Here is a 24,309-nt window from a genome sequence, read left to right on the forward strand (position 1 = left end):
TTTGTGTCTCGAACAACCAATACAAAGGAAAAAAAAGTTACTGTTTTTATATTTCCTTTGAACAGTAACAAAAATAGACAAAAATGCTCCTTAAATCTTATTATGGCTAATTGCCTATAAATTCCACAAGATGGTGGCAAAGAACTACTTTGGCTAAATCAGGGGGTGAGCAAAGTATGGCTGGGGGCCACAGCCGTCCCACCAAGCATTCACATGATCCCAAAAAAAAACACAAAAAACTTTAATACTTCCCAAAGGCAAACAACTGTGGTTAAATCATCTTCCTGACTTTTTCCCTCCAAAGGTCTTTGAGCCATAAGTCACATAAAACAAAGAAAACATCCAGACTTTGAATCTTGAGGGGATATAATGCTCCACGGCTTGCACAATGATGTAAAGGTAGTTTTGACACCTCTCAGACAGTTGAGAATTTTTTTGAGGTCATAGTTCATCAAAATAATATTTTTAATCTACTCTAATCTCAATTCACTGTATTTACTTTCTTCATGTGCTCTAGTGGGTGACCAACCTCAAGTCTCCTTTTCACATATCAGAAACAGTTTAAACCATTTATTCCAACAAAATAAATACATTTAAAACGGTTCCCCCGAATGAAAATAAACACTTTGAAAACATCTGTACATAGCAGACACATGCACCAACATCACCCAAGCTCTTTGGCATACAAACGCAGTAGCAATCTTTTGCAATGTCATAATGTTCCTCTAAAAAGAAGTACAGTATGTACACGTTGTGCAAGCCTTGCAAAAATAAACACACAAAAAAAAAAAGCCATTCTCATATAGCATTTTCAAAGCGCAAGTCACATAAAGCCGTTTTGCAGGAGGAAGCGTCTGTTGGAGCCACATAGCAGCTCACAATACTGACGACGCTTTGGCAGTCGGTTGACTCAAAGCTTGAAAGTTGGGCAGCTGAAGGCCAAACTTCCTCTCCACGCCCGCAAACGTGGCGGCAGCCAGACGGTATCCGCCCACGTGGTCTGCGCTGACGGGAGGAAGGTCCTCAGATTTGGGAGTGAGGGTGGTCTGCGATCTCGCCGGATGACTGCGGGAGGGAGTCAGATTAGGGTTAGGGAACGGAACGTGCGATGGTCTTTCAATATAGTGATTATTTTTTCCATCAATTAGTACGTACTGTCCGCCAAAATCGACGCCAAACCATCTCTGCAGCAGTTCGTAGGTCACCAAGGTGACACCGAACTGTGGTGAGGATCGGAAGACTCGAGCTGAAAGACACACCAACATTAATGTGACAAATAACCCATACTACTTCAGTTAATTAAAAAAAAAAGTTAATTGATTTGTTGTGAAAATGATAAACTGTTAGTGAGCATTCTCTGCGATGTACTAAACAACAAGGAATCCCAAATCAATATGGCTGACCTCCCGCGCCTTTCCAGAAGGCCCTGAAGCCTTCCTCTTTGAGGATCTTCTTGAAGCAGTCGACGACTCCGTTGTACGTGGTCTGACCCGCTCGGGCCGCCACCTGCAGTCTGGTCTTGATGACATCAGCGGGGGTCACCAGCGATGCTGCTGGAACACCTTTTAGGGAGCAATTGACAAACGGGAATCAAGTGGTGACGCATTCAAGTGAGCTGACTGTACCACTTACCGCTCATATTATTAGGCCCAGTACACTTGTGAAGTTGTGAATTATAATGTGATACAACTGCATAAAAAAAAATTCCCCATGAAAATATTTTTACATTTGAACTGACACTGTCTTATAGAAAAATGTGCTTCGCTTCTATGGCCTAGATGCCACGGACTTCCTACTTTCGGGTTTCACACATAACCGTTGTTTCCGGCCACTGATGGCCGCATCCAACACTCGCACCCCCACTCCTGCGCCCATCTACGGGAACGCGCAACCAAGGGGCACAAAGGCGGAAGCGCAAGAACTGGGACGCGGCCCACGTGTCGCAAACAGGAAACGAAAACAAAGCTGATGTGTGAAGTCGGAAGTCCCGCCTCCTCTGTGGCATATACCCCATTTTGTGGCTTCTAAAGGCAATTAGTTACCAACCTTTAAATTACTCTGTACTTTCTTACTCTGTGTAATGAAGTACCACATTTTGCTGTTTTAATATATATATATATATATATATATTTTTTTTTTTTTATTGTCGAATGCTCTGTTTGTATTCGTTGCTGCTTGGTGATTAAAAAAAAAATACAGTTTTAAAGTTATAATTACCATAACATTTTTGCTAATAAATTTATAGTTCATCTAGAATTTTATTATGTTAGCATTATAAGGTCAGTGCATTTACCATTTAAAGTCACATTTTGAAGTGGAGGAAAAAACGTTTTGAAAAGATAAAAGGCTAACCACAACAACTAGCAAGCAGAAGCAGAGCAAGAGACAGCAGCTGAAGTGACGTGGAAATTCCGAATTTACATTTCTGCTCAGGAGGTAAGCTTCGTTTAGCACTTTTTTTTTTTTTTTATAAATTTGTAATTGGCTTCCCAGAGAATCTTTTAAACGGATAACATTTAGTGTTATAGTAACATAACATACGAGTATGTCATGCTACAAATGTAGCACGATTGGCTAACATAGGCTTTGCTTTGTTTTTTTTGTTTTTTTTAGTGCTAATGCTAATGCTAACTCAGTGTCGCTGTTAGCTGAACAGCGTTTTTTTTTTTTAATAAACTTTTTATCACAACTAAGCACTTTTGATAATAGGCTTGCCATTATGAATGGCCATGTTTGACAATTGTTTGGCCAAGAATGGGGGTAAACTGAGTAAATTGAGGCTACATTCAATTGTTAGCAGTTTTTTTTTAAACATTAAATTCTTCAAAACTAGTGTACTTTAGTTTGGTTAATTATTTCGGTGTTTGAATAAACAATGTTTGTCTTTGTTTTATGTCATTTGCACAGTACATTTTAACTGGGACTGGGAGTGACAAATTGACTGAAGCAAGCACACTGGGGTCTCCTATTTCTTGGCAGTGAGTAAGAAAAACGCGAAGGACTACAATACTTTCAAAATGTGTTTTACTGAATGTACAGTGGACCCCAGCATATTTTATTTTATTTTTTTATTCTTTTTTGTGTGTTAAAAACACTTTTTTTTTTTATCTGTTTTTTTCAAAGCATTTTTAACATGTGTTGTACTGTACTTTGATTTTCGCCATTCACAGGCTGGCTCAGTCCCTATCCCCTGCAAATACAGTAGAGGGAATTTGATGAAATTTTTAAAATCTTCTTCTTAAAATGCTAAAAACAAAATGTAAAACTTAAAAGATTTCAGGCTCTCTGTGGTAAATATTCTCAGATTTCCGTCCTACATAAAAGCAGACATCAGATTTTTTGTGTGCCTTTTTTCTGACTAGTTATGAGCCAAACTAACTGAATCATAATTAATTTATTTGTGCATTTTCTGCACTGACAATTTGAAATAATGTCCAGTTTTTAACTAAAATAATATATATATATTTTTAAATCTGAATTATTGAAGAAAATAATTAGTTGATTATGAAAATAATGGTCAGTTGCCTTGCCAAACCGTCACCTATGACCTATTGTAGCACAACAAACGGTGCTTCGTTATACCTGCAATGGCTCCAGCTGTTAGCAGCTGCAGCGCCCCGACCTTTCCTGTGTCATCTGAAAACATTTCTTTGGTGTGGGCATACACAGGGAAATAGATGGCTGAGAAGGGGATGTCCCTCAGGAAGCAGGCTTTAGCTCCCTAAAACACAAAGCATACAAAGGATCATTTGCAATATGTGCAGGATTGCTTGGTTGGCAAAATGGGGGTTGTTGGGGGGTGTGGGGATCTTGGCGATGAAGCGGTCTGGGGGCTGTCTTGTTTCACCTAAAGGCAACTTTAATGTTGATGGAGCCAAAGCTCCTCAAGGCAGAGACATCCATCACACTTCGCTGTCTATGTGCTGCCTCTGCCAAGAGGAAGTCAGCATTTTTTTACAACTATTTTTGTGCATGTGTTTTATTACGGGGCCACACGCCGTCTGCTCGACGTCAAATTACGAGTGCGTGACTTGGCCTGCTGGGGAAGCCGCAAGAATGTGGAAAAGCAGCAGCAGCAAGTAGCGAGGAGAGTGGTCCCCTCGCTCATTTGCTGCGTTGTTTCTTTTTGCATGTTCAACACTGTTTGGGAAAATTGCAAACAGCACAAGTGCCGTTTGATGTTGACATTTGAAATTCTGATTGTTCTCAATTCAGAAAGATGCAAAGTGCACAACAATTGCGCAGCATTAAGCATGTAACAAATGCGAAGTTGTAGTAGTGACATGCAAACAATTTAGAAAAATAATCTAATTGCATTTTTTTTTTTTCGCTCAGTATTGGGATTGTGAGACAAATGAGGGTTTTAGTCTACTCTAATCTAGTTTTAGTCCGGTGAAAAATGTGTGTTGACTAAACTATTTTGGTTTAGTTTTTATTGACGAAATCAACACTAGTTGGGGGTGCATGAAATGTTTTCTTCTTCCAGGGGGGTGCGTAAAAAAATAAATAAATGAGAAGCACTGCTTTACTGGGACTAATTTTCAGTACCCGTATGTTCCCAAAGTGCACTATGTAAACTCTTGTTTTTGTCTTGTGTGTCCTCCCTGCCCTTGTGTGACAGACAGCTTGATGCAGGTTTGCCGACCCACCTTGTACAGGCCAAAGATACCCAGGTCTCGCACAACATTGAGGGCGCTGACCCTGGGACCCATGGTGATCTCTCCGGCCACCTGCAGGCGGATCTTTACGATCTCCAGAGGGTTGGTGAAAATCACCTGGGAGCCTCCGGCCTGTGGGATGCGAAAAAGGTGATCAAATGTTTGCAAATAGAGCAGTATTTAGCGGTTAAGTGAGTTTGCGTTCCGACGTGTAAAGATGGTAATGATGTGTAAGCATTTGCCCCTAATGGGATTTTCTAAATTACGATAACACAAAAGCCACGCAGTTTCACACTGTCAGGCGTCGGCCTTGGGAGGAGTAGGAAAAAAAGCAGGCATTGATAGAGAAGCGACAGGGGTCAGGTCAGAGCACACGTCGGGTGAGGAGTGGCCCCGGCTCACGCTCGGGAGGCTGTGACCCTGGCACAGGCCCTCTGCCCTCTCAACTCCCCACCCGAGGCACCTCCTGTGGCGGGGGCCTTGCCCCGCACACTTCCCAATTTCACCCTCGTACCCAGGGAGGGGGTGAGCTCGGAATTACCCCTGGACAGTTCAGCCCGAGGCACGGCGCCCTGTGACTCAGGCGCATTTATCACCCCCTCCCAGAAAAGCTAATCAGGCCTCAGGATGGCCGCTGGTGACATTTAGGGCAGGGGTCTTATCTGTAAACATCCGAGCTAGGATCTAAAAAAAGCTCGGGCGCATTTAGTCATTTTTAAAGTGGAAGACGAGGAAGAGGGGTGGGGGACGCATCCGCTTCTCTGAAGATGGATGCGCTCACTCCTCGCTTTTATCTTCTTCACTTCTCTGATGCCAGCCATCATTTGGCAGCCTTTCATGAAAAAAAAAAAGATGGGGTGTGTTGAAATCCTATGAAGCCTTCTAAATGAATGACATAAGTCCTGAGATGGGATGTGTCCTGAACACGGCTTGTACAAGAAACATCCTGTGGTGTCACTGCCTGCGTTGGCGGGCTTCAGGTATGCACGACGCTGTCAAACTCAATCACAAATGAGCAACAACCGACTTGGGCCGAGGCCCTGCAGGGCCTCTCCTCCAATTACACCCTGACAGGGGTTGCGACCCCGCGGACCCCAAGAGCAACCTGCGGGGATCTTCTCCGCAGCCAGCCTGGTTCCCTTCACAACCGGATGGCAGAAACACTTCTTGCGTCTCCAATGTGGCATTATAAACCTACAATTAGTCTGAAAAATAATCTAATTGCGCATTTTGTTTCCTCTTAATATTGTGATTTAATATGCAATTACTTTTTCAAGGTCCTCTTCCCTTGTACTTTTTTAACAAACACATTAATAATGACCTAAATAGCATTATGTGGAATGCATGTGTTCATTTTTAAATATATAAATGACTTGTAAATATTGTGTCGATTGCAAGCATGTTAGTGCTGTATATGACAAAATATCAGAACTTCAAACATTTCACATCTAAAAAGACCTTTTCACTGAACACTGAATATAAATATTAAAGTTGCGCTTACACATCCACCAGCTAGAATTTCCGCAGCCAGATGGATGGAACCATCTTGTTTGGTGAACTTGTCTCTGACTAAATCATTCATCTGAGAGGAGGAGGGGGGAAAAAAACAGAACACACAAAAAAAGCAAATGAGACGCAATCCCGCCCTTGATAGCGGAGCATTAACATGAACTTGTGCTTGGAGCTGCGCCTTGATTGCAAAGTGCACCCGCTACCATGCATGCATTTCATCCACAAAGCCAGTTCTTCACAACAGCATTTGGACGCACTCTAAAGCGGCGTTGAGGGAATGACTTGCCGTGAGTTTGATGGCTTTCTCAGGGGCCACGCCGATGAGCTGTGGGACGAGACCTGCAAAATATTCATAGATGCCATCAGGAGAGCTGGAAGGGAAACCTCTTCGGTTGTACGATTTACAAAACATCCGACATCAAATTCACATAAAGATGAACTCGACAAGTTGTGTTTAGCGTTTTCTTTGACGGAGGGGTACAAGTGATGGCAGAAAAAAGGAAAATGGGATGCGAGAGTATGGAAAAGTAGAACGGAATACAACAAAGTGAGTTGCGGTGGCTGTGTGAAGAGACTCGCCTCACAAGCGAATACAGTCATATTCCTTTGCACGTTGGACGCAGTCGCTTTCCGAGATTTGGGGTGTTCATACAAGCAGATCGTGTGACTCTTCCGTATTGTATTGTTAGTTTACTGTGAGACAAAGCAAGGTATCTGTGGTTTGGGGGGCACCAGTTGGCACCCACTGTGCGTTGTATTTTAACTGTCTTGATTTAAAAAACAAAACAAGAATTAAAGAAATGAAAGGTCAACCCTCACTGATTACATACTTTTGGGGTCCTGATGATGTATGGTACCTCTGAATGCAGGAATTTTTATAAAAATAAAAAAATAAGTAATGTTAAAATAACAAATTCATAATTTATTTGCGAAAAAGAGAAAAGTGTAATGTTTTGAGAATAAAGCTGTATTTTTTTTTTAAGATATATTTTTTGTCAGGATCAAAAGCCACTTTCCTAAGATAAGGTGTGATATTATATTAAAGTCATATTTTAAGTTAATTTAAAAAATGCAACTTTATTCTGACAATATTACAGCTTTTACAAATAAGAAAAGATACTAAATTCATGCATGTTTATCAGTCTAGATGAGTCTAATTCAAGTATATAAACTGTCTTTCATATTAATTCCAAGTTCATTTGCCTTTTATTTTAGTGTAAACCTAAAACATCAACTAAACATTTATGTATAATAAATCTGATATTGTTTATTGTAATACAGATGAATTTATTGCCTGTGTTTTATTTATAAAAAAAAAATACATGGGAAGAGAACCTTGAAAAAATAATCACAATTAAATCACAATATTGAAGGGAAAAAAACTAAGATTATTTTTCAAAATCGTAACTATTTGGTAATCTTTCAACAAATTCTAATCTACTGCACGCGTTGAACCTTGAAGCGTTTTTGTAGGTATTAAGGAATAGCATCATTGTGCATGCTTGACTCCCTCAGCATTCACACATTGAAGAACAGTCAAACAATGCACAGCCTGGGTGGGTTGGAGGCGCCACGCTGTTTCATCGTGCGTCCTTCATCAAGCCAGCTCGACTTGTACAGGAGCTGCTGAGTGACTGCTACTGGGACGATGCCAGAAAAACAGGCCAGCGCCTTCTTCTCAGGCAATCAGCCTCATCCGTCAAGTGAGGAGGAGGAGGAGGAGGAGGAGAAGGAGAGCAACAAAGAGCTGCGTTGGCGGAGGCAGCAGTAGGTGGCAGTCTTGACTTCTTCCACGTGAAGCGCCCCAGGGTGAGAGTGTTGTGTGTCGCCAGCCCCTCAGCGCCATTAACGCCATCCGGTCTGAGAGCGAGATCACACGCCGCTGCTACTCTGCCGCTCATTGTCCTCTGGGGGGGAAGGGGGGCTCGCCTTGGACATAATGAAAACGCGACCCCTGGGTGTTGCTTTATTCACCGCTGAAGCGGGAGGCCAATAGGTTTCTGGTATCAATTAGCAAAGCGCGCCGCCAACATTAGCGCCTTGACACTTTCTGACGCATTCACTGCACTGCTGTTTGTTGGCCACATGGTTTTTCACGTAAAATAATAATGAGCTATTGATCACCTCGGTAGAAGCCAAAGAAGCCCTCGTAGCGCAGCACTTTCTTGGCACAGTCGAAGCTGTTCTTGTACATGAGCTCGCCCACCAAGCCGCCTGTGGACCGCTGGTTCTGCATACGAGTCTTGACCAGGTCGATGGGATACACAGCTGTGGCACCGGTGGCTAGAAAACACGCATATTAGTTCGTAGATGAATATTTGATGCTGTATTGACGTGTGTATACAATTACATGGGATGGCAAAGGAATTTGGTACCTGGGCCTTTATTGGGGACTTCATCCACTTACGCTATTACACCATTACATTGCATTGCATTGCGCTATTACATTGCAATTAGAGAATCCATCAATACTATACAAAACCCCAATATGCATCATTTGGAGCAGTTCAGAATCAGTATTTATCCAATAACATGACTAAAATGTAAATATAATACAAAACAAATAATAATGTACATAGATCGCAACAGGCCTCTTTAGCCAGTCAAACTTGATTGGCTCTGATAACCAATCAGAGGGCAGAAAAAAAGTGATGTCATCATGGTGTTTTTACCATTAGTGTGTGTGACATCAAGATTCACCACAGAATAGTAACAGTGATGGTAAAAAGGGAAAATGCGATATAGCACAAAGCACAAGTGGTCATCCCTCTCTGTGTTCCACACATCGCTCATCATCACTTGTCATCCAAGTTAAGGTTGAGCACGTTTTATGCTCGTCAACTGGCTTTACACTTGCATAACAATCAAGAATGCTAAAATATCACTTAATACAATACTTGACCCCCAATTGACCCCATTTCTAATTTTTAATGGGAAAAAAATAAATAAGGGTGGTTTGTAAGTTTGTCCAAATTGTTTCATGAGTAACATTATGTCTCATTATAATGATATGCTATCGTTCGTAAGTCATTTTAATTGCTGTTTTTGTTGTTTTGTCAGCAAATGTACACAAAAGCGACTTTGTGGAAGAAATGAGCTGGTGCCAAGGAACAACCCATCACATTTTGATGCAGATACAGATAGAGGTATGGTTCCAGGATTTTTTTCCACCCCCTTAACATTGTGATTTACCGTAAATTCTCAGGGGAATTCCATAATACAGTATATGAGTATCTATAAAGATGTAGAATTTCCTCCAATTTAGGACAGTGGAAGAGATCTGCACTCTGAGTGCAGAATTTAAAAAATAAAAAAAAAAGAGTGAGGGCTTGCAAATCCTGCTTGCAAACAGCTCCATCAGAATTGAAGCTGAGAAGTGGCTCATTAACGCCCAAAACACGTGCTGGTTTCGTCCAGTCCAGTGATTAATTATGTCTGCTGCACTGATTTCAACTGGTTTAAAGACACACACACACAAACACACACACGCACACAATCAGCTCCTATCTTGGGGCCAGTTATGTCAGAGGTTCCTTGTATCAATTCCTCCCAGTGTAATTAGACAAGGATTCCAGGGAGCGCGGTTCCGGAAGATTTGTGATATTCCAAAGCTCCGGCTCCCAACGACAGCCTGGAGCCACCAGTGGCACGGACGCACAATGCGGGAGCCTCAGATCATGGCTCCTCGCCCTGCAGCACAATGGCCGGCCCCGGAATCTCGGCCTCGTCCGTCTGGCCATCTTAAGTTACCCCCTCGGCGGCAGACGTGTCACTCACCTCCAGCAATTGAGCCCAGAGTGAACCTGTAGGCTGATTCTGCAACCTGGAGCCAGACGGACCGGGAGGATTCATGAGTATGCTGTATGAGAGGGGAAAAAAGAAAAGAAAAAAACAGCACAGGTCAAATTAGTGTGGGGAAAGATGAAAAATCAGAGGAGCATGCTGTAAAAAAAAAAAGAAAAAGAAAAATCATTGCTGCTATGTGTAGTATGCATTCAGGTTAATCCGCGAAACAATTTTTTTTAAACAAAATTAACAAAAATGAACATAAGTGTTTTTCTCATAGCAGCGACAATATGCTCATTATGCTGGTCTATGCTTTTTCTTTTTCTCTTTTAAAGCACTGTCGGCTAACTGTACAGAACCAGCAACAAGCGTGGATTGAAAGAAGCTCAACGGTATGTAGTACAATCCCATTCAGGATTTAGTAATTGACCACCTGACCTGGAGTTTTCCCTCAGAAGCTACATATTGGAGGACCTCAAGTGCTTTTATTTTCACAAAGCATAATTTCATTCTTATCTGCTTGCCTGGCTGCATGTTTGATGTTGAAAGTGGGGCCTCTTTGTTTTCACATCAGTACAGGGGAACAGATTAGCCCTACAAGCCTTTTCCATGTTCAGATAAATATCTACAAGTGTGTGTGTGTGTTGACGTGGTGAGTAACTTCTCCCAGACATGAGCACAACATATTGCTCCCCCTCCCTCCTGCCAGATGCGTAGTTGCATGCTATCAAGATCCAGGACTTGATCAAAGGTTTAAAACAATTAGCGTACTTCCGCTAAGGGCAGGCCTTGGGATGGTAGCACGGCCCCCGGAGGAATCAAATTCCAGACCTCTGAGACATCGCCAAGAGCACCGCCGGCCTGCTAGTTGTGACCACAGAGAAGCGTGTTATGCAGTGAAGGCGAGATTGTTGTTCTCTCAGCCACCTTGATCCCCCCTTCAACTCCTTCATGCCATTAGCAGACCTCGCTAAAGGCCTCTAAAATCCCTGCCTTTTATCAGCCGCGCAGATGCGAGACTGCGGTGGATGTGTGCGAGGGGAGCCTTTCATACAGAGGTGCAACAATCCATTCCTCTTCTATAAATGTAATTGCTCTACTTTCATCTGGGAGTTTAAGTAATGCACTTCACAAGGGGGAGAAAAAATACGGGCACTCTTTTGGCTTTTTTTTTTTTTTGTTACTGCCTAAGAAGGAGGCAGAGGTCTTGGAAGAGAAGCTCAGATAAAAGCGTCAAAATGTGACGTGAGGTGCGAGTCAGGCTACCTGTCTCTGGGCCTTGGCAAGGTGGGAAGGCATGTCTCCTTCTTCCAGTGGGGCTATCCTCTCAATGTCGCTGTGGTTGAGCCGCCTTCACACATTACAGTAGGAAATTAGGGCAGGAAAAAGTACAGACCTGTGTCTCGTGATGTAACATTTTCCAGAAAACTTTAACTGGCTTGAAATTGACACACCACTAGTGGTTGAATGCCACAACAAAGGTGTTTTAATAAATAGGCTTGTCTCCTCATCATAATACTTGTACGTGCGTTCTACTGTATTATTTCCTTGTAATGTGTAACATGTAGACTGTAGAGTCACTGATTGGGCAATAACTTTTGCATTTCCAACCAATAAACACAATTATCGGTCTTGAAAATGACCAGACAGAAATGGCCTTTTATTTCCATAAAGGTTTTGGGTAATGTTTGAACGCAACAACAATATAACATAGCTAATAATTCTATAGACAAACGCAGAGCAAAAACAATCAAATCTCTGGATCCGCTGTAGCCTACTAGTAGACTCTTAGCACAAATGTGTTTAATTTCACAAATTGAATGAAAAAAGTTATGGTAAAATGCTGCTTATTTGCATGTTGAAAAAATAGAAGAATACAAATTCCCAAAGTGATAAATTTGGAGAGAAAAAAATTTGAAAACTTTTAATAAACAGCTGTTTAAAAAAAAATATGACCACTTTTATTATTAGTCGTGTTATGCTATTTAAATAGTATGTAATTGCTTAACTATACGCTGCACTGTTGTAAACCAAGAACCCCCTGCACCACATGTCGACTTATACGTAGTGGCAGTGGGCATTTATTTACACTACTGACGAAAGTATGAGGCGCCTATTTGAGGTAATATGTTTATTAGGGGGAAGCTTTCATTTGTACAACTACATGTTCACGGAAATGCTTCACTAAAACTACACCATAAAGTTCAGCTTTACAGATGCCCGATTGCCTGGCCTTCTCTAGGCGCTGTGTGTATATGTTGTGGTTCGGGCATTTTGTGACTCCTGGTAATGAGTCAGAGTACAGGAAATCACAACCACTAAGAATAATAGGTGGTGTCTACTTCAGGTTTTGCTTTTGGATGAGGTAGTTCAGAAGATGATTAATTGACCTTTTGTTAACGTACAAATTTAATGGCTATGCTGAGCCAAAATTCTGTTTTACCACATAAAGACCCAATATTGACATGTTGGAGGCTGTGGCATATTTCCCAAAATGTTATATATATTAAAAAAAAAAAAATCAGTCAATTAACACCCAAATCACACATCCCAGTGCAAAATCATACTAAATTCTTGTGACAGGGGTAGAAAATTGTGTCATTATTTGCAAGGTGATGTACAGAAGTTAAGAAAAACTGCAACAGACGCCGTACACTTATCAAATGTGAATATTAAAATGACCACAAGAAATCTTCTGAATTTCTGCATGCATTCCAATACACAATTGGTTGAAAGCTTAACTAGTGAAATAGTTGCTCTCCTAGTGAGATAAGGGTTAAATGAAACATGTCAAAATTGAATAAACAAATACCCTTCTGGCCCATGCTGAGATCTCAGGAACTAATACAAACAACAAAAAGTGAACATGTTTCAAATGAAACCATGACACACCAAATCGACATGACACAGTAATAGATTACTATAAAACCTACCCGGAGTGAGTGTGGAGGCCTGCTAGTTGGTACAGGATGTCGATCTCCATTGGAGTGATCTGACCAAACTTATTGGCAGCGTGGACAAACTCCTCTAAAATGATACAAAAGAAAGAAAAGGGTGTCATCATGGATCTTCATCCCAAAAACATCAAAGTTGACTATTTCTGTTTATTTACTGGCTAGTATTTGCAAATACCATTCCTTTTCTAGGTAAATGTGCAGTATATGGTAAAGATGCTGTTATAGAAAAGTGCAATACTTTAAAACAATATGTTGAGCTTGAACTTACTTAAAAGCGCCGCTGATTCAAACTCAATTATTTGCAAATACTACAACGGGGTGGGGGGAGGGGACAGAAGTGGGGTATCTTTACAAGAAACACTGAGGAGTAGATGTTGGCTGACAGCACGACTATCAGTTACACAGATCTACATGTAGGGGAAGTGGTCTGATTGCCAGGTTAAACGTTTTCATTTACCTTAGTAATTTAGTGCTACAGAAAATGTTCCCTGTGTGGTCACTCACACCATTCTGTCAAGACAGTTAAACATGATCACACAGCTACAGAACAAAATCCATGCTGATTATTATTCAGTCACGACGGGAAGCACATGGTGTCAGTGGTGAAGTGGCGAGTTGGATGGGCGCTACCTTTGGTGACCAGCATGTCTTTGTATGTGCCGGCGAGGGTGCGGTAAATCTTGTGGATCAGCTCCATGTTGTTGAGAAGGGCGTTAAAGGCGTTGAAGTAGGAGAAGCTCACCATGTGGGAGGTGCTGCCACCAGCCGCCTGGAAAAATATCAAAATATGTCAAGAGTCCAGGCTCGGCCTTTTATTTTGAACAGGTATCACCAAATCTAATTTCATGCTTTTTTATTAATGCAACTAATTTAATGCCCACGTCGTACTGCATATACATGCATGCGAACATATATACACGTATATTATGCATGTAGTGTTTAGAACTGTCGGTCGATTACAAATTTTTAATCGTATGATTTCTATAGTTAACTCATGATTAATTGTGAATTAATCACACATTATATCCGTTCTAAATGTACAATATAGTGTCTTTTAAGTTTTCCATACTCTTGTTAATTAACTAATTTGCTCCCAAAAACGTATAAAAACGTTCTATTTTAAATATTGCCATGGTCCCAAAAACATATTTATACATGGGTTTTTTTCAAAATGTTTTTTCTTTTTTAATGCTAGAGCATACAGAAGGTTTTGATGCAGCCTCTGTCCTGAAGGGGTCGCTTAAAGCAATGGTAGTTATTAAAAAAGCCAACCAGCAGGTGGCAGCAGAGTATAATCGATCAACCAGGGCCATGTTGTAAAAAGCTCTTTTATTTATTATTGCTAAATTGTCTTTTAGTGACTCCTTGGCACATTAAATTTGTAATGCCTTTCGACATTGTATTTAATGCTTCTTCTTCTAAAGCCTTAATATTAGCAAAAAACAATTAATGACTTTTAATGCTTTTGAATAACCCGCAGAAACCCTGTTTTGAGGGATGGTTCCAACATTTAAAGCTAAATTTTGCCAACTGACGACCAATCAATCATATAACACATGGTTGAATGAAGTCATTTTTGCTAGGTTGTGGGCTAACATTTTTCCTACAGCAGGCGACCAAATAAGCAGATTTTCAAAATAATATTTCTTCAGGCTCAGGCCTGGTGGCAGGGGACCACTGCCATACTAGCCGGGGTACAACACTTTCTCTAACTCACAGAAACCAGATTCTCCTCCACAAATGGAGTCAGCATGTGGTGCCTGATGGTGGCCATGATGTCGCTGAAGTCCAAAGCCGTGATGGTGCCACTTTTCCCCTTGTCTTTTTGGGCGAAAGCCTGGCGGGCATGCTCCAGCTGCAGCTCCTACAGAAATGGAGGGGAGACAGGAAGAGAGCGAGCGGGTCACGCTGACAAAAGGGCGACGAGAGAGGGTTCCTGTGATGAGGAGCAACACTCAATAAGTGAGCTGTGAAATGGAACCTTGAAGGAGGAAAGCGTAATAATGTCAGCGTTGCGCAGATGTGAAAGTCATCTGATGTGACAGTGAGAGACACTGGCTTTGGTAATCACCATGTCTCTCTGGAGACTAATGGAAACCATGTCCCGAGAACCCTGATCCCGGAACTGAGTGGAGTGCTTACTAAGCCGACTGGCAGGTGTGTGCGTATGAAATGATTCAATATGACAAGCATGCAATCAGAAAGGGATGCAGAGGAAGGCTGACCCTGGGCCAACGTCTGCTGTCAAAGCTCATGTAACCAGAGCATCACACAGCGACGCAATCTCCAGCTGTTACTTCCTTTTTGTACCGCTTCTCGTTACCTAATCAGTGGATTGTGGTTTAATAATTCTTTTATCAAGGTTGATGATCATTTTGAGACACACAAATCATTAGGAAAGCCTACAAGTTCAGGTTTTGTGGAATACGACCACAGGGCTGCAGTAGAGGCCTGTTTCGATGACATGCAACTTCTTATTTAAAGGTAAGTTAAAAGCTGCCCTTTATAACAATTTGCCCGAAAATATTTTTACAATAGCGTTTTTATTTGACCATTTATGACTGAAACAACTTCTAATTAGTCGATTAACACCTTAGTGATTCACAATGGGTACTCCTGCAAGCCTCTGGCCAATAGTTTTTATACTGGATTCCGGTTCGAATTTCCCACCCTCACTCTGTGATGTGACGTCAGGTGCACAATTGTACGTTATGGGTGTGTGCACTTTCATTTTTCAGCCACAGGTGGCAGTAGCGACTCGACATTACATTTTCTGCGTTCAGGTTGGCAGTCAAGTATGATAAACCACAAAGTGCCATAGATTGCAGCGGAGTTGGTCCGGCTCACTGTGGGACCACCCGGCTTTCTATTTCACATTGTGAACGCAAAACATTTTAGATTGTGCTTTAGTGACTCCAATGGTTCTGCTGACTATTGAATCACTGTATTTATCCAGATCCTGATGGGGAAAAAAATATGTTCTTCTCATCTGCCACCCAAAATTTGAAATTATACTCATAATTTAAACCTTATATATACCCGAAACAAGATGAATGCAATAGATCAAAATGCTTAAAGTTTGAGTTTTCATTACTCAAATAAAATACCATTTAACAGTGTGCGTGTGCAGTTTCAGGTTGATGGATAGATGGAAGGAGAAAAAGAAATATTTTACCTGCAGAAACTGGGTGAATTCTGTGTAGCTCATGTTCTTGTTTTTTTTATGGCCGAAGTGTAGCCTGATGAACTCACAGTCCCAGTTGAAGGGAATGTGATGATGGACTGTGGTCTGGCTGAAGATGTCACGAACATTCTCTGAAAGTGTGAAATGCCGGCGTTACAGACATAAAAATCTAAGGCCAGAGGGAAAAAAAATCACAACCAGGTGCTAAACAGGAAGCTACCCAGGTGCGTGGCCTGTGTTTGAGAGTTCAATAGTACTTTTGTTAAGTGTGTATGTGTGTATTCAAACAGATTGATTGACTGATACATTTGTTCAGACAAATCCTATCTTACACTTTTAAAGTTAGTACTAAGTAGTTTTCTCTTTCGCTGTTAAATTCTCAAACGCAGGCCATGGCCGACATCACGCCCTGGGACAGCCTGGTCGCCGACTTTTCTGTAAGCCCGGTAAGCAATGAAGGGAAAATTTTGCGTGACTTAAACGGCACTTGCAAAAAATCCTGGAACTGAGAAGCTGTATAGATTTGTAATGCTCTTCTTTGTCAGGTGCGTTTATGGAGAGTTTTTTTCTCAAATAGAGCTGGTTTCTTTGTGGTTGCAGACATATTTATTACTGCTCTTTGAGATTGTTAACAATGTAAAGGTGCATGTTTTCAGCTCTAAAACAACATAATGGCACACAAGACCTTATCACATCTTGCGAGACTTCAGTTCACTAAGTAGTTTTCTTTTACTCTTGATTTTTTTTTTTTTTTTGTGACAGTGAGAGGCATAGAGGAAAAAATGACGATGACGTCCATAGAACCAGAAAAGGAATGTTCAACGCTGCCATGTGACAATCTTATGGGTGAGTACATATTTATTTGTAGGTTTTAATAAGAAAAGTTACCTTAACTCTTTGACTGCCAAAAACGTTAAATAACGTTTAGTAAAATCCTATGGAGGGGTGCCAAAGACGTTAAAAGACGTTTTTTTCCAAAACAGAGGTGAAACTAACCATTTTCTATTGTTGATTACTGAAAAACGGAATAAGGTAGAAACAAACTTTTTTTTCTGATGAAAGATGAGAGTCCAATCTTCATCTATCATTTGGTAGTATGTGTGTTTCCATAGTCCAAACACATCATTTTCTGTGGACCTTGAAAGATCAGTCAAAATGCTTAAATCGGCTGGCACCCACGGCATCCCTTTTCTGAAAACGTCTGGCAGTCAAAGAGTTAAGAATGTTAAAAAGTTTGATGCCCAAAGTTGACTCTCTTTTTAATGCTCCATATATTGCAGTTGCTGACAAACTAAATATCTGTCACGTATCGGAAGATGAATTAATTAGTTAATATGCTACCAAAAAACAAACTTTCCATGACAATTTATTCTGGTTTTATGATGTAATGGTTTCACTGTGTAATTCTATCTTTACTATTTCCTAAGGGAAAAATGATTTCTGAATTCTAACCTCAAATGTGGCACTGCTATCTGACAACCCCAAATTTGAAATGGCCTGAGAAAAAAAGGAGATAAAAGAAGCTCTTGGGATTACCATAGCAACCACTAGCTCCAGTTAGATCCAAATCATTTAAACGTGCGTCCTCGTGTGACTCTTATAAGAAGTAATAAAACCCATTAATACATTAGTAGAGGTATAGACAGTAATAAGCAGGTGCTGCCTCCACCCAAACCCGTCAGACTACATATACATACATACCAAAAGAAATGTTCCCCGTGCCGGTCTTGTCGAACAGCTGAAAGGCAACTATGAACAGGGCATCTGGGGCGCATAGAACTGACTCAAAGGCCTGAAACTCCTGGAATGAGATCAACCTGTTGCGACAAAGTTTATCGACTTCATATACACTTGGCAGACATCTTCACAAGCAAATCACTTCCAAAACAAACATTTTAGGAAGCCTATACGTGATCTCATCTTACGGTACATAGATGTCTTAACGTTCATGTTATCATGCTAGCTGAGTCAAGCTCATTAAACTAATGACCCGTCTTATGCTGTAATTGTTGTTTGAACTATTAGTGTAACTTAATGTCTGTGTAACATTGCTTTGGTAGTTCATTCAACAGGTTCATTAATTAAAGACACCTTTTGTTACTTTGTCTCTTTTCCCGCCAGTTCATACATTTGTTTTCTTTAGTTTGTTTCGCGCATGTAAAATAAACTTTTTCTATTCAGATCTGAAATATTTTGAATTATACGGATATGATGCTGATGCTTCTCACCCATCTTTGGTGGTGTCAGCCACTCCAGCGATGAGGCCCACAGTTTTCGGGTTATGCTGCGGTTGTGTTTGCAGACCGAGGTAACGCTGCACAAAGTCTTTGGGTGTCATGTAATGCTCCCCATCTTCCACCACGCTGGCATACTGCACACATGATAAAAGATTCACTGGAGATTCACTTAATTTTGATTTTCTGAATCAGGTCATGGTGGGCAGAATATTTTAGGCGCCCCTTTGCCCTGTAAATTGCCGCAGTCCTTGCATGGGAAAGTAATACAGTGCATGTGAAACATCCATGTATGAATATTTAAAACATCATATTCAAATTTGATTGGAAATATTTAAAGTCTTAAGGGAAAATACTGACTCATCATGGATGTTGTTTTTACAGTTTGGGCAAGAACATAAACGTAAAAGCAAACAACGTTTGCCAATTACCATAAAGCTGTGGTTCTTTGAATTCGTTTTTTAAAGGCCAGCAGTGTAAGTTACAGTGTATCGCACTTCATGTCCCTCAGGGGTTGCAGTTATGTCTTGCACAAAGCAGTAAAATGTAACCATGACATTATACGGTGAAGGGGTAGCCCGAAATTATCCCCTACAGCTGTTCCAATGAAATAGATTTGCTCTCATTTGTCCTTACCGTAGTGAAAGTCAAAACACAAGAACATATAAAGGGTAGGACACAGTGTCACACGGCACCTTCTATTCCTGTGCAAGAAGTAGGAGTTCCAAAAATACAATCGCCTCTATGTTTTGAGCAGTGAGGACTTCATTTATTGATGTCTTGTTACAATGAGAGTCAATGAGGAACAGGACTGCAATAGGTTGGGATTTTTCATTGTAATTAGTTTTATTTTCTGTTTGAACTCTTATTTAAATAGTTTTAGAGCAGGGTTTTTTCTAGTGGTTTTAGTATTTTTTTTTTTTTTCATTAACTACGTCAACCTTGATAATGACAAATTTTGTTGAGATGCAACAAATCGCACGACTACAAAGGAGTATTATGGCTATACTGACATGCATTATACTTTCAGCCATTCTGTAGATGGCTTTCCACCGCGCTGTTTGACTTTATGACATGTGAATACCTTGAGGCTGGGGGTTCTACCTGCGGAATAGAGTAAATAAAAAACAAAATATGTCTGTCTATTTATTTTACGGATATTTTGTTGTTATAATAAGCTTTTATGTTCCCTGTCCTGTACCAGCAAACGTTTCCCAGCCCTGTGCACAGTGTGCAGTATTTGAATGCATTGTGCTTCGCTAAAGGAAGCACTCACAGTTCTGAGATTCTGGAATATCAACTACGACCTTCCTGTGTGGACTTTGATTTAGTCTGCCCACTCATAGGTATGAATTGTTGTTGTTGTTTTTGTCTTTATGTGACATGTGACTCGTCGGCTAGATACTTTATCCCACTAGCGTGACTGCTGAACCTGCAACCAATGTATACAATGCAAGTGCTTGGCAACGATGGTGGACCCTCTCAAGACACTTTAGAATTTGACCCGAATAAGTTGCATGAGAAGTGAGTGGAAACATTCAAATAACATTCAAAGCATTAAGGGCTCTATATTTGTAGACGCAGACGTTTAAAATTGCACCGATGGGCTGAAATGTGCGTCGCCAAAACCTGAATTTGAATCGTTTGTGTTTGAATTTGGATCGCTAAACTCGAATGTCAATGAAAAACTGAAATTGAATGACATGAATTAAATTTGTATTGTTTAATTTGAATCATTGCAGTGAAAAACGGAATCTGAGTTGCATATCATTTGAATTTATTTACGACTAAAATGCAATAAGTTTGACACTGAATGTGAAACTATTAAATGTATTTCCATTTATCTGTATTTGATGTGTGACAAATGACCGGGTACTTTAGGAACTGCAGTCGATCACAAATACTTTGTACAGATAACTCCTCTTTGGCCAATCAGTACCTTTGTTTTTGAGCATGTGACAAAGTTGAATCTCATGAACTACTCTTAACCTTTATAGCACATTTCCTTAACCTTTGTGGTATACTGTAAGTAATCAGATTAGGGAGGGATGAAAATGGGTTTCATTTCAAATATAGAAAAGGGCAGTAATTAGGCACATACCACAACAAAGCCCCAAGTTGTCACAAAAATAGAGTCCAAAGACTCAAGCAAAGTTGTGACTGTATTATGCCACTACATATTAAAGTATTATTATTTAAAAGGGTAAATTCTTTTAAAATTGTTTTACGGTCAAGAATGGTAATATTAAATGTAGAGATTTTCTGCTGACAAGCCTGTGATTTGTAACAGATTATTCCATTGTTTTATAACAGAAAAGTTTAGAATATGGGATTTGATTGGGATTTTTGACTCTATTCAGAAAGCATTAAATGGCTTATCAAGCAGATGGAAATGTTTTTTTTTAATAAAACCTCTTTATTCGAAAATAATATAACATGCTGAAAGGCAAACAAACCCTCAACACAAGCCGTAAGCGTCACGGCCGTGTTGTCCTTCAACACTCTGAAGCAAAAATATGCACAAGCCAGCACTGCACTGTTCTAAACTTAAGACCTCAAACACCCTCTAAGACTTGCAGTCCATTTTAGAGTCGGGGTCGGGTTTCAAGCTGGAGCAGAGATAGCTGAGGGAACGCAAGCACCGCATGAACTGGCACAGCAAAAAGACTCGGAGATGGAAAAGCTGAGCCAAGAGAGACAGAAAGAGCTCAAGATAAACAGAAACAGCGAGGGTAGAGCGTTTCATGCCAAGTGTTTTCATTGCTTCAATCTTATTGCACTGAGCTGAATTAATGTATAAAGTGAAAATATTAATTCCCGGCAATTTATTGCTGTGCAGCCTTTTCTCCATCACATTATTATTGTGTTTCTTCTATTCAGCCTCACAGTAGGCCTCTCAAGTAGTTCTTAATCAAATTATACAGGCAGTCAGAAAGAGATGGCAGTAATTAACTCTTCCACCTGAATGTGTATCACAAATTACACAGTCAGTCCTCTTGTGGCAGAGTGAAGACCGTGTGGAGACTTTCAGGAAGTTCACACTCCAAAATGTGTGCGTATGTGTTAGTGTGTCAAGCAGAGATGCAGAACGGACAAACAGGTGTAGCGCAAATAAAATGTGTATTATTTTATGTTTCTTGATGAACGGGTTTGCTCTTTTTATAACTAGACAAAGTGTAATTTCTGGAGAAATTGCGTGGTAATGCTAATAGCTGAATGCTAAGAATTGAATGCATGTGGAGTAAAATAAATTACGAAATTGGACAATGCACTTTAACAAGACACCTGGTAATGATGATAAGTTATATGTATGGAAGTGGGCATGGAAAGTGATACTTAGAAAAAGTTCAACGTCTGTCCCATCGAAAATGAATAGGGAAAAGTTGATATTTAATGTTAAATTGTGCGAATACTGTAAGTAATGTGGAATCAGACGATTATATATGCCCTGGGAGGCGTGAATTTTTGAAGCAAGTTGAAATTTGAACAGTGTAAATCGGAAGTATTATGTAGGAGTTGTTACGCGGCAAAAAAGTGTGGAGAAAAAAAAATCACAATAACATATGTAGCATTTCCACATTTGTTATTGTGTCATTAGTCGTCCTCCACCCCTCGAAGAAACTGTGCCCCACCCCCAAGAACCCTTTACACTGGATGATACAAGCTAATAGGCGCATGTCACAGTTAAAAAGTCAGAGCTATTTGTACTCATCTGGGCATTGGTCCAGCATGCATGATAGAAAAATATTTAAAGGATTACTCAACAGGAAGTCAGACTCTTGCTCCACCCCTCACTCAGATTTGAAATCGGCGCTCAAAGGAGGTTTTGCCTGGAGGACCGTAGGATTGCGAATGGGGAGAGGCTTGGGCGTGGTCTGGCTGTGATTGACAAAACCAACTCACTTAAGAAGCCTTTTAAAAAAGGCGTGTACGAGAATGAGCAGGTGGGTGGCGGGGGCGACGACGTCATGTGGAACAAGTACGTACTTGTTGCATTTCGTCTCGTGTAATGAGAGGACAAACAGTCAAATTGTGTTTATCTCAGTGTTTAACCAGTTAAGATGGCACCAAACGCACAGTTTTTGCCCCAAATTTAAGCTTTAAACAAACGTGTACTAAAATGTAAAAAATAATGACCAGGACATGTAGACAGCATTTGTAGACACCATTTTATACAGTTTATCAGCAAAAAAAAAAAGTGATTAAGTGGTTGAAAAACCCTGATCGTATAAAGCCTAGTTTATATCCTATTTAATTATGTTTTTACAGTGCTACTTTTCTCAGTGGCCTACCAGCTCAGTGACCTAGTGGTAGAGTGTCTGCCCTGAGACTGGGAGGTCGTGGGTTCAGTCCGGGTTCTAGCCGACTATAAAAATGGGACCCATTAGCTTCCCTGCTTGACACCAAATGATTCCAGAGCACGGCTGCTGGTCACCGCTCCCGCAGGGGATGGATCAAATGCAGAGAAAAGAATTTTGCCCCACTTAGGTGGGTGTGACAATCGGTGGTACTTTAACTTTCTTTATTAAAAATACCTACACAAAAATTATGGAACTGCTGGTGTTGTAGCTGGAATGAAGGGAATTCACAAGTTTTGTTACAGAATAAGCCAAGTGATCACAGCTCATATGATGTGGCCCACAACAAAGTTTGACAAACAATGATGCTTCATTATTGAATATGTATTCAACGGAGGGATTGTGTGTTGAAACCGTTCCAAAATTAGTCAAAGCATGTGTGTGACCTTTAAGAAAACTATGTGACCTATAACACAGAAGACACACTTTCAGCAAAACACAATCTAACAAAAATTGCTCTTACCTTGAGAAAAATTTCCTTCAGCTCTTGAGGGTGGGCTCTTTTTGTCATTTGCACCTGTAACACACAAGCCAATTTCAGACAGTATATCTTGATGCATCTTCAACAAACCCTTAAGTGGTTCAACCAGTTCATCAATTAACTTTTTGCTCTTGTGATTAGCTCGGTTTTTAGTAAAGCAAACACGGCGGAACCGATCCAAAACATCCCGGGAGCAACAACAAGACCCTCCAGGCGAGAGCGAGCCAGCAGAACCAAGCGGCGGGGTGGGAGGGAACAAAACACAAAATTCGTCTTGTAGTAAACCTGACAGCCGCCTCAAGACGTCTGCAAGAGGCCGCCGGCGGCGATGCGACGCGTCCCTCCGGGAGGTTCGAGCAGCTAGTAAACGGAGTCCACGGCATTTCTGACACACGCCCCGAACGCCCCACGGTCCCCGCGGACGACAGCGGAATACACACGCTCGCTCTATCGTCTTTTAAAGTTAATATCTGATAAGAAGTAGTGACTTAGTCACCTTGACCGCCATGCTGGGCGTGACGTCAGCTGTAAGGAACTAGCGCAGGCGCCGAATGAATACAGTACAGTCAGTACACACTGCATCCAAATCGTGGAGGGTTCGGCATGGGGCGGTGAGACTGACTGGGGAGCTGGATGTTCTCATAGTTCCTGTTTGTCGGGTTCAAACTAGGATACGCTGCGCCAACGAGAAAGCAGGAAGCTAGAAAAGCGCCTGGCGGTCACATATAAGAAATCGATAAGAAATCGAAAGTGGCACGTGCGCCGTCTCAAGTCATGGTTACAATGTTGAAACAAATTATCATGTTTCCGATCAGTGACGTCATCTTTGTTTTGATTACTGCACCCTATCGCAGTAGGTTTTTTATTCTAATCTACATTACACAGTGCACTGCATATTCTTATCAATATGCTCCACTGAAATCAAATGAATTGAAATTCCATTAATTTGTTCCAGCCTCCTAAAAACATTTTTTTACAGAATTATACATATAAAAAAACCACTTTAAAAAATAAATCATAATGGCCATCTGGCATGGAGGGCAAATGCCCGGTGGGCCGCCCTCTTTTGGGCCTTATGTGGCGCTATTGTTTATTATTTTCCTCTAATTTTCCCCAAGTGGCTGGCCCACAATTTAGAG

General features: G+C 40.9%; 2 protein-coding genes across 4 annotated transcripts in view; one reads left to right on the top strand and one right to left on the bottom strand.

The window, feature by feature from the left end:
- Positions 1–225: 225 nt before the first annotated feature.
- LOC144060099 (electrogenic aspartate/glutamate antiporter SLC25A12, mitochondrial-like) lies at positions 226–23,799 on the bottom strand. Of its 2 annotated transcripts, none has more exons than XM_077579283.1 (18): positions 23,667–23,799; positions 23,153–23,206; positions 18,326–18,468; positions 17,799–17,914; positions 16,089–16,228; positions 14,631–14,777; positions 13,544–13,682; positions 12,890–12,983; positions 11,223–11,307; positions 9,948–10,029; positions 8,295–8,453; positions 6,457–6,509; positions 6,160–6,240; positions 4,650–4,790; positions 3,583–3,721; positions 1,404–1,562; positions 1,156–1,246; positions 226–1,065 (listed from the first exon to the last, which is right to left on the bottom strand). In XM_077579283.1, the coding sequence occupies exons 1-18, from the start codon at positions 23,676–23,678 to the stop codon at positions 876–878; spliced, it is 2,025 nt and encodes a 674-aa protein (XP_077435409.1). In that variant the 5' UTR covers positions 23,679–23,799; the 3' UTR covers positions 226–875. The 2 variants fall into 2 exon arrangements, with proteins under 2 accessions (XP_077435409.1, XP_077435410.1); XM_077579284.1 differs by lacking the exon at positions 23,667–23,799 and adding an exon at positions 23,456–23,649.
- Positions 4,757–24,309, top strand: part of hat1 (histone acetyltransferase 1) — a 32,504-nt gene continuing 12,951 nt past the window's right edge. The window contains exons 1-4 of one of the 2 annotated variants that reach the window (XM_077579289.1): positions 4,757–4,808; positions 9,231–9,316; positions 10,292–10,348; positions 16,860–16,943. In XM_077579289.1, coding sequence (XP_077435415.1) covers positions 16,880–16,943 — 64 coding nt within the window. In that variant the 5' untranslated portion in view covers positions 4,757–4,808; positions 9,231–9,316; positions 10,292–10,348; positions 16,860–16,879. Of the gene's footprint in view, positions 4,809–9,230; positions 9,317–10,291; positions 10,349–15,357; positions 15,398–16,859; positions 16,944–24,309 lie in introns of those variants that run through there. The other variant, XM_077579288.1, reaches the window with a different exon arrangement.

Source organism: Vanacampus margaritifer, chromosome 11 (genome assembly GCF_051991255.1).
Source record: "Vanacampus margaritifer isolate UIUO_Vmar chromosome 11, RoL_Vmar_1.0, whole genome shotgun sequence".
Taxonomy (NCBI): Eukaryota; Metazoa; Chordata; class Actinopteri; order Syngnathiformes; family Syngnathidae; genus Vanacampus; species Vanacampus margaritifer.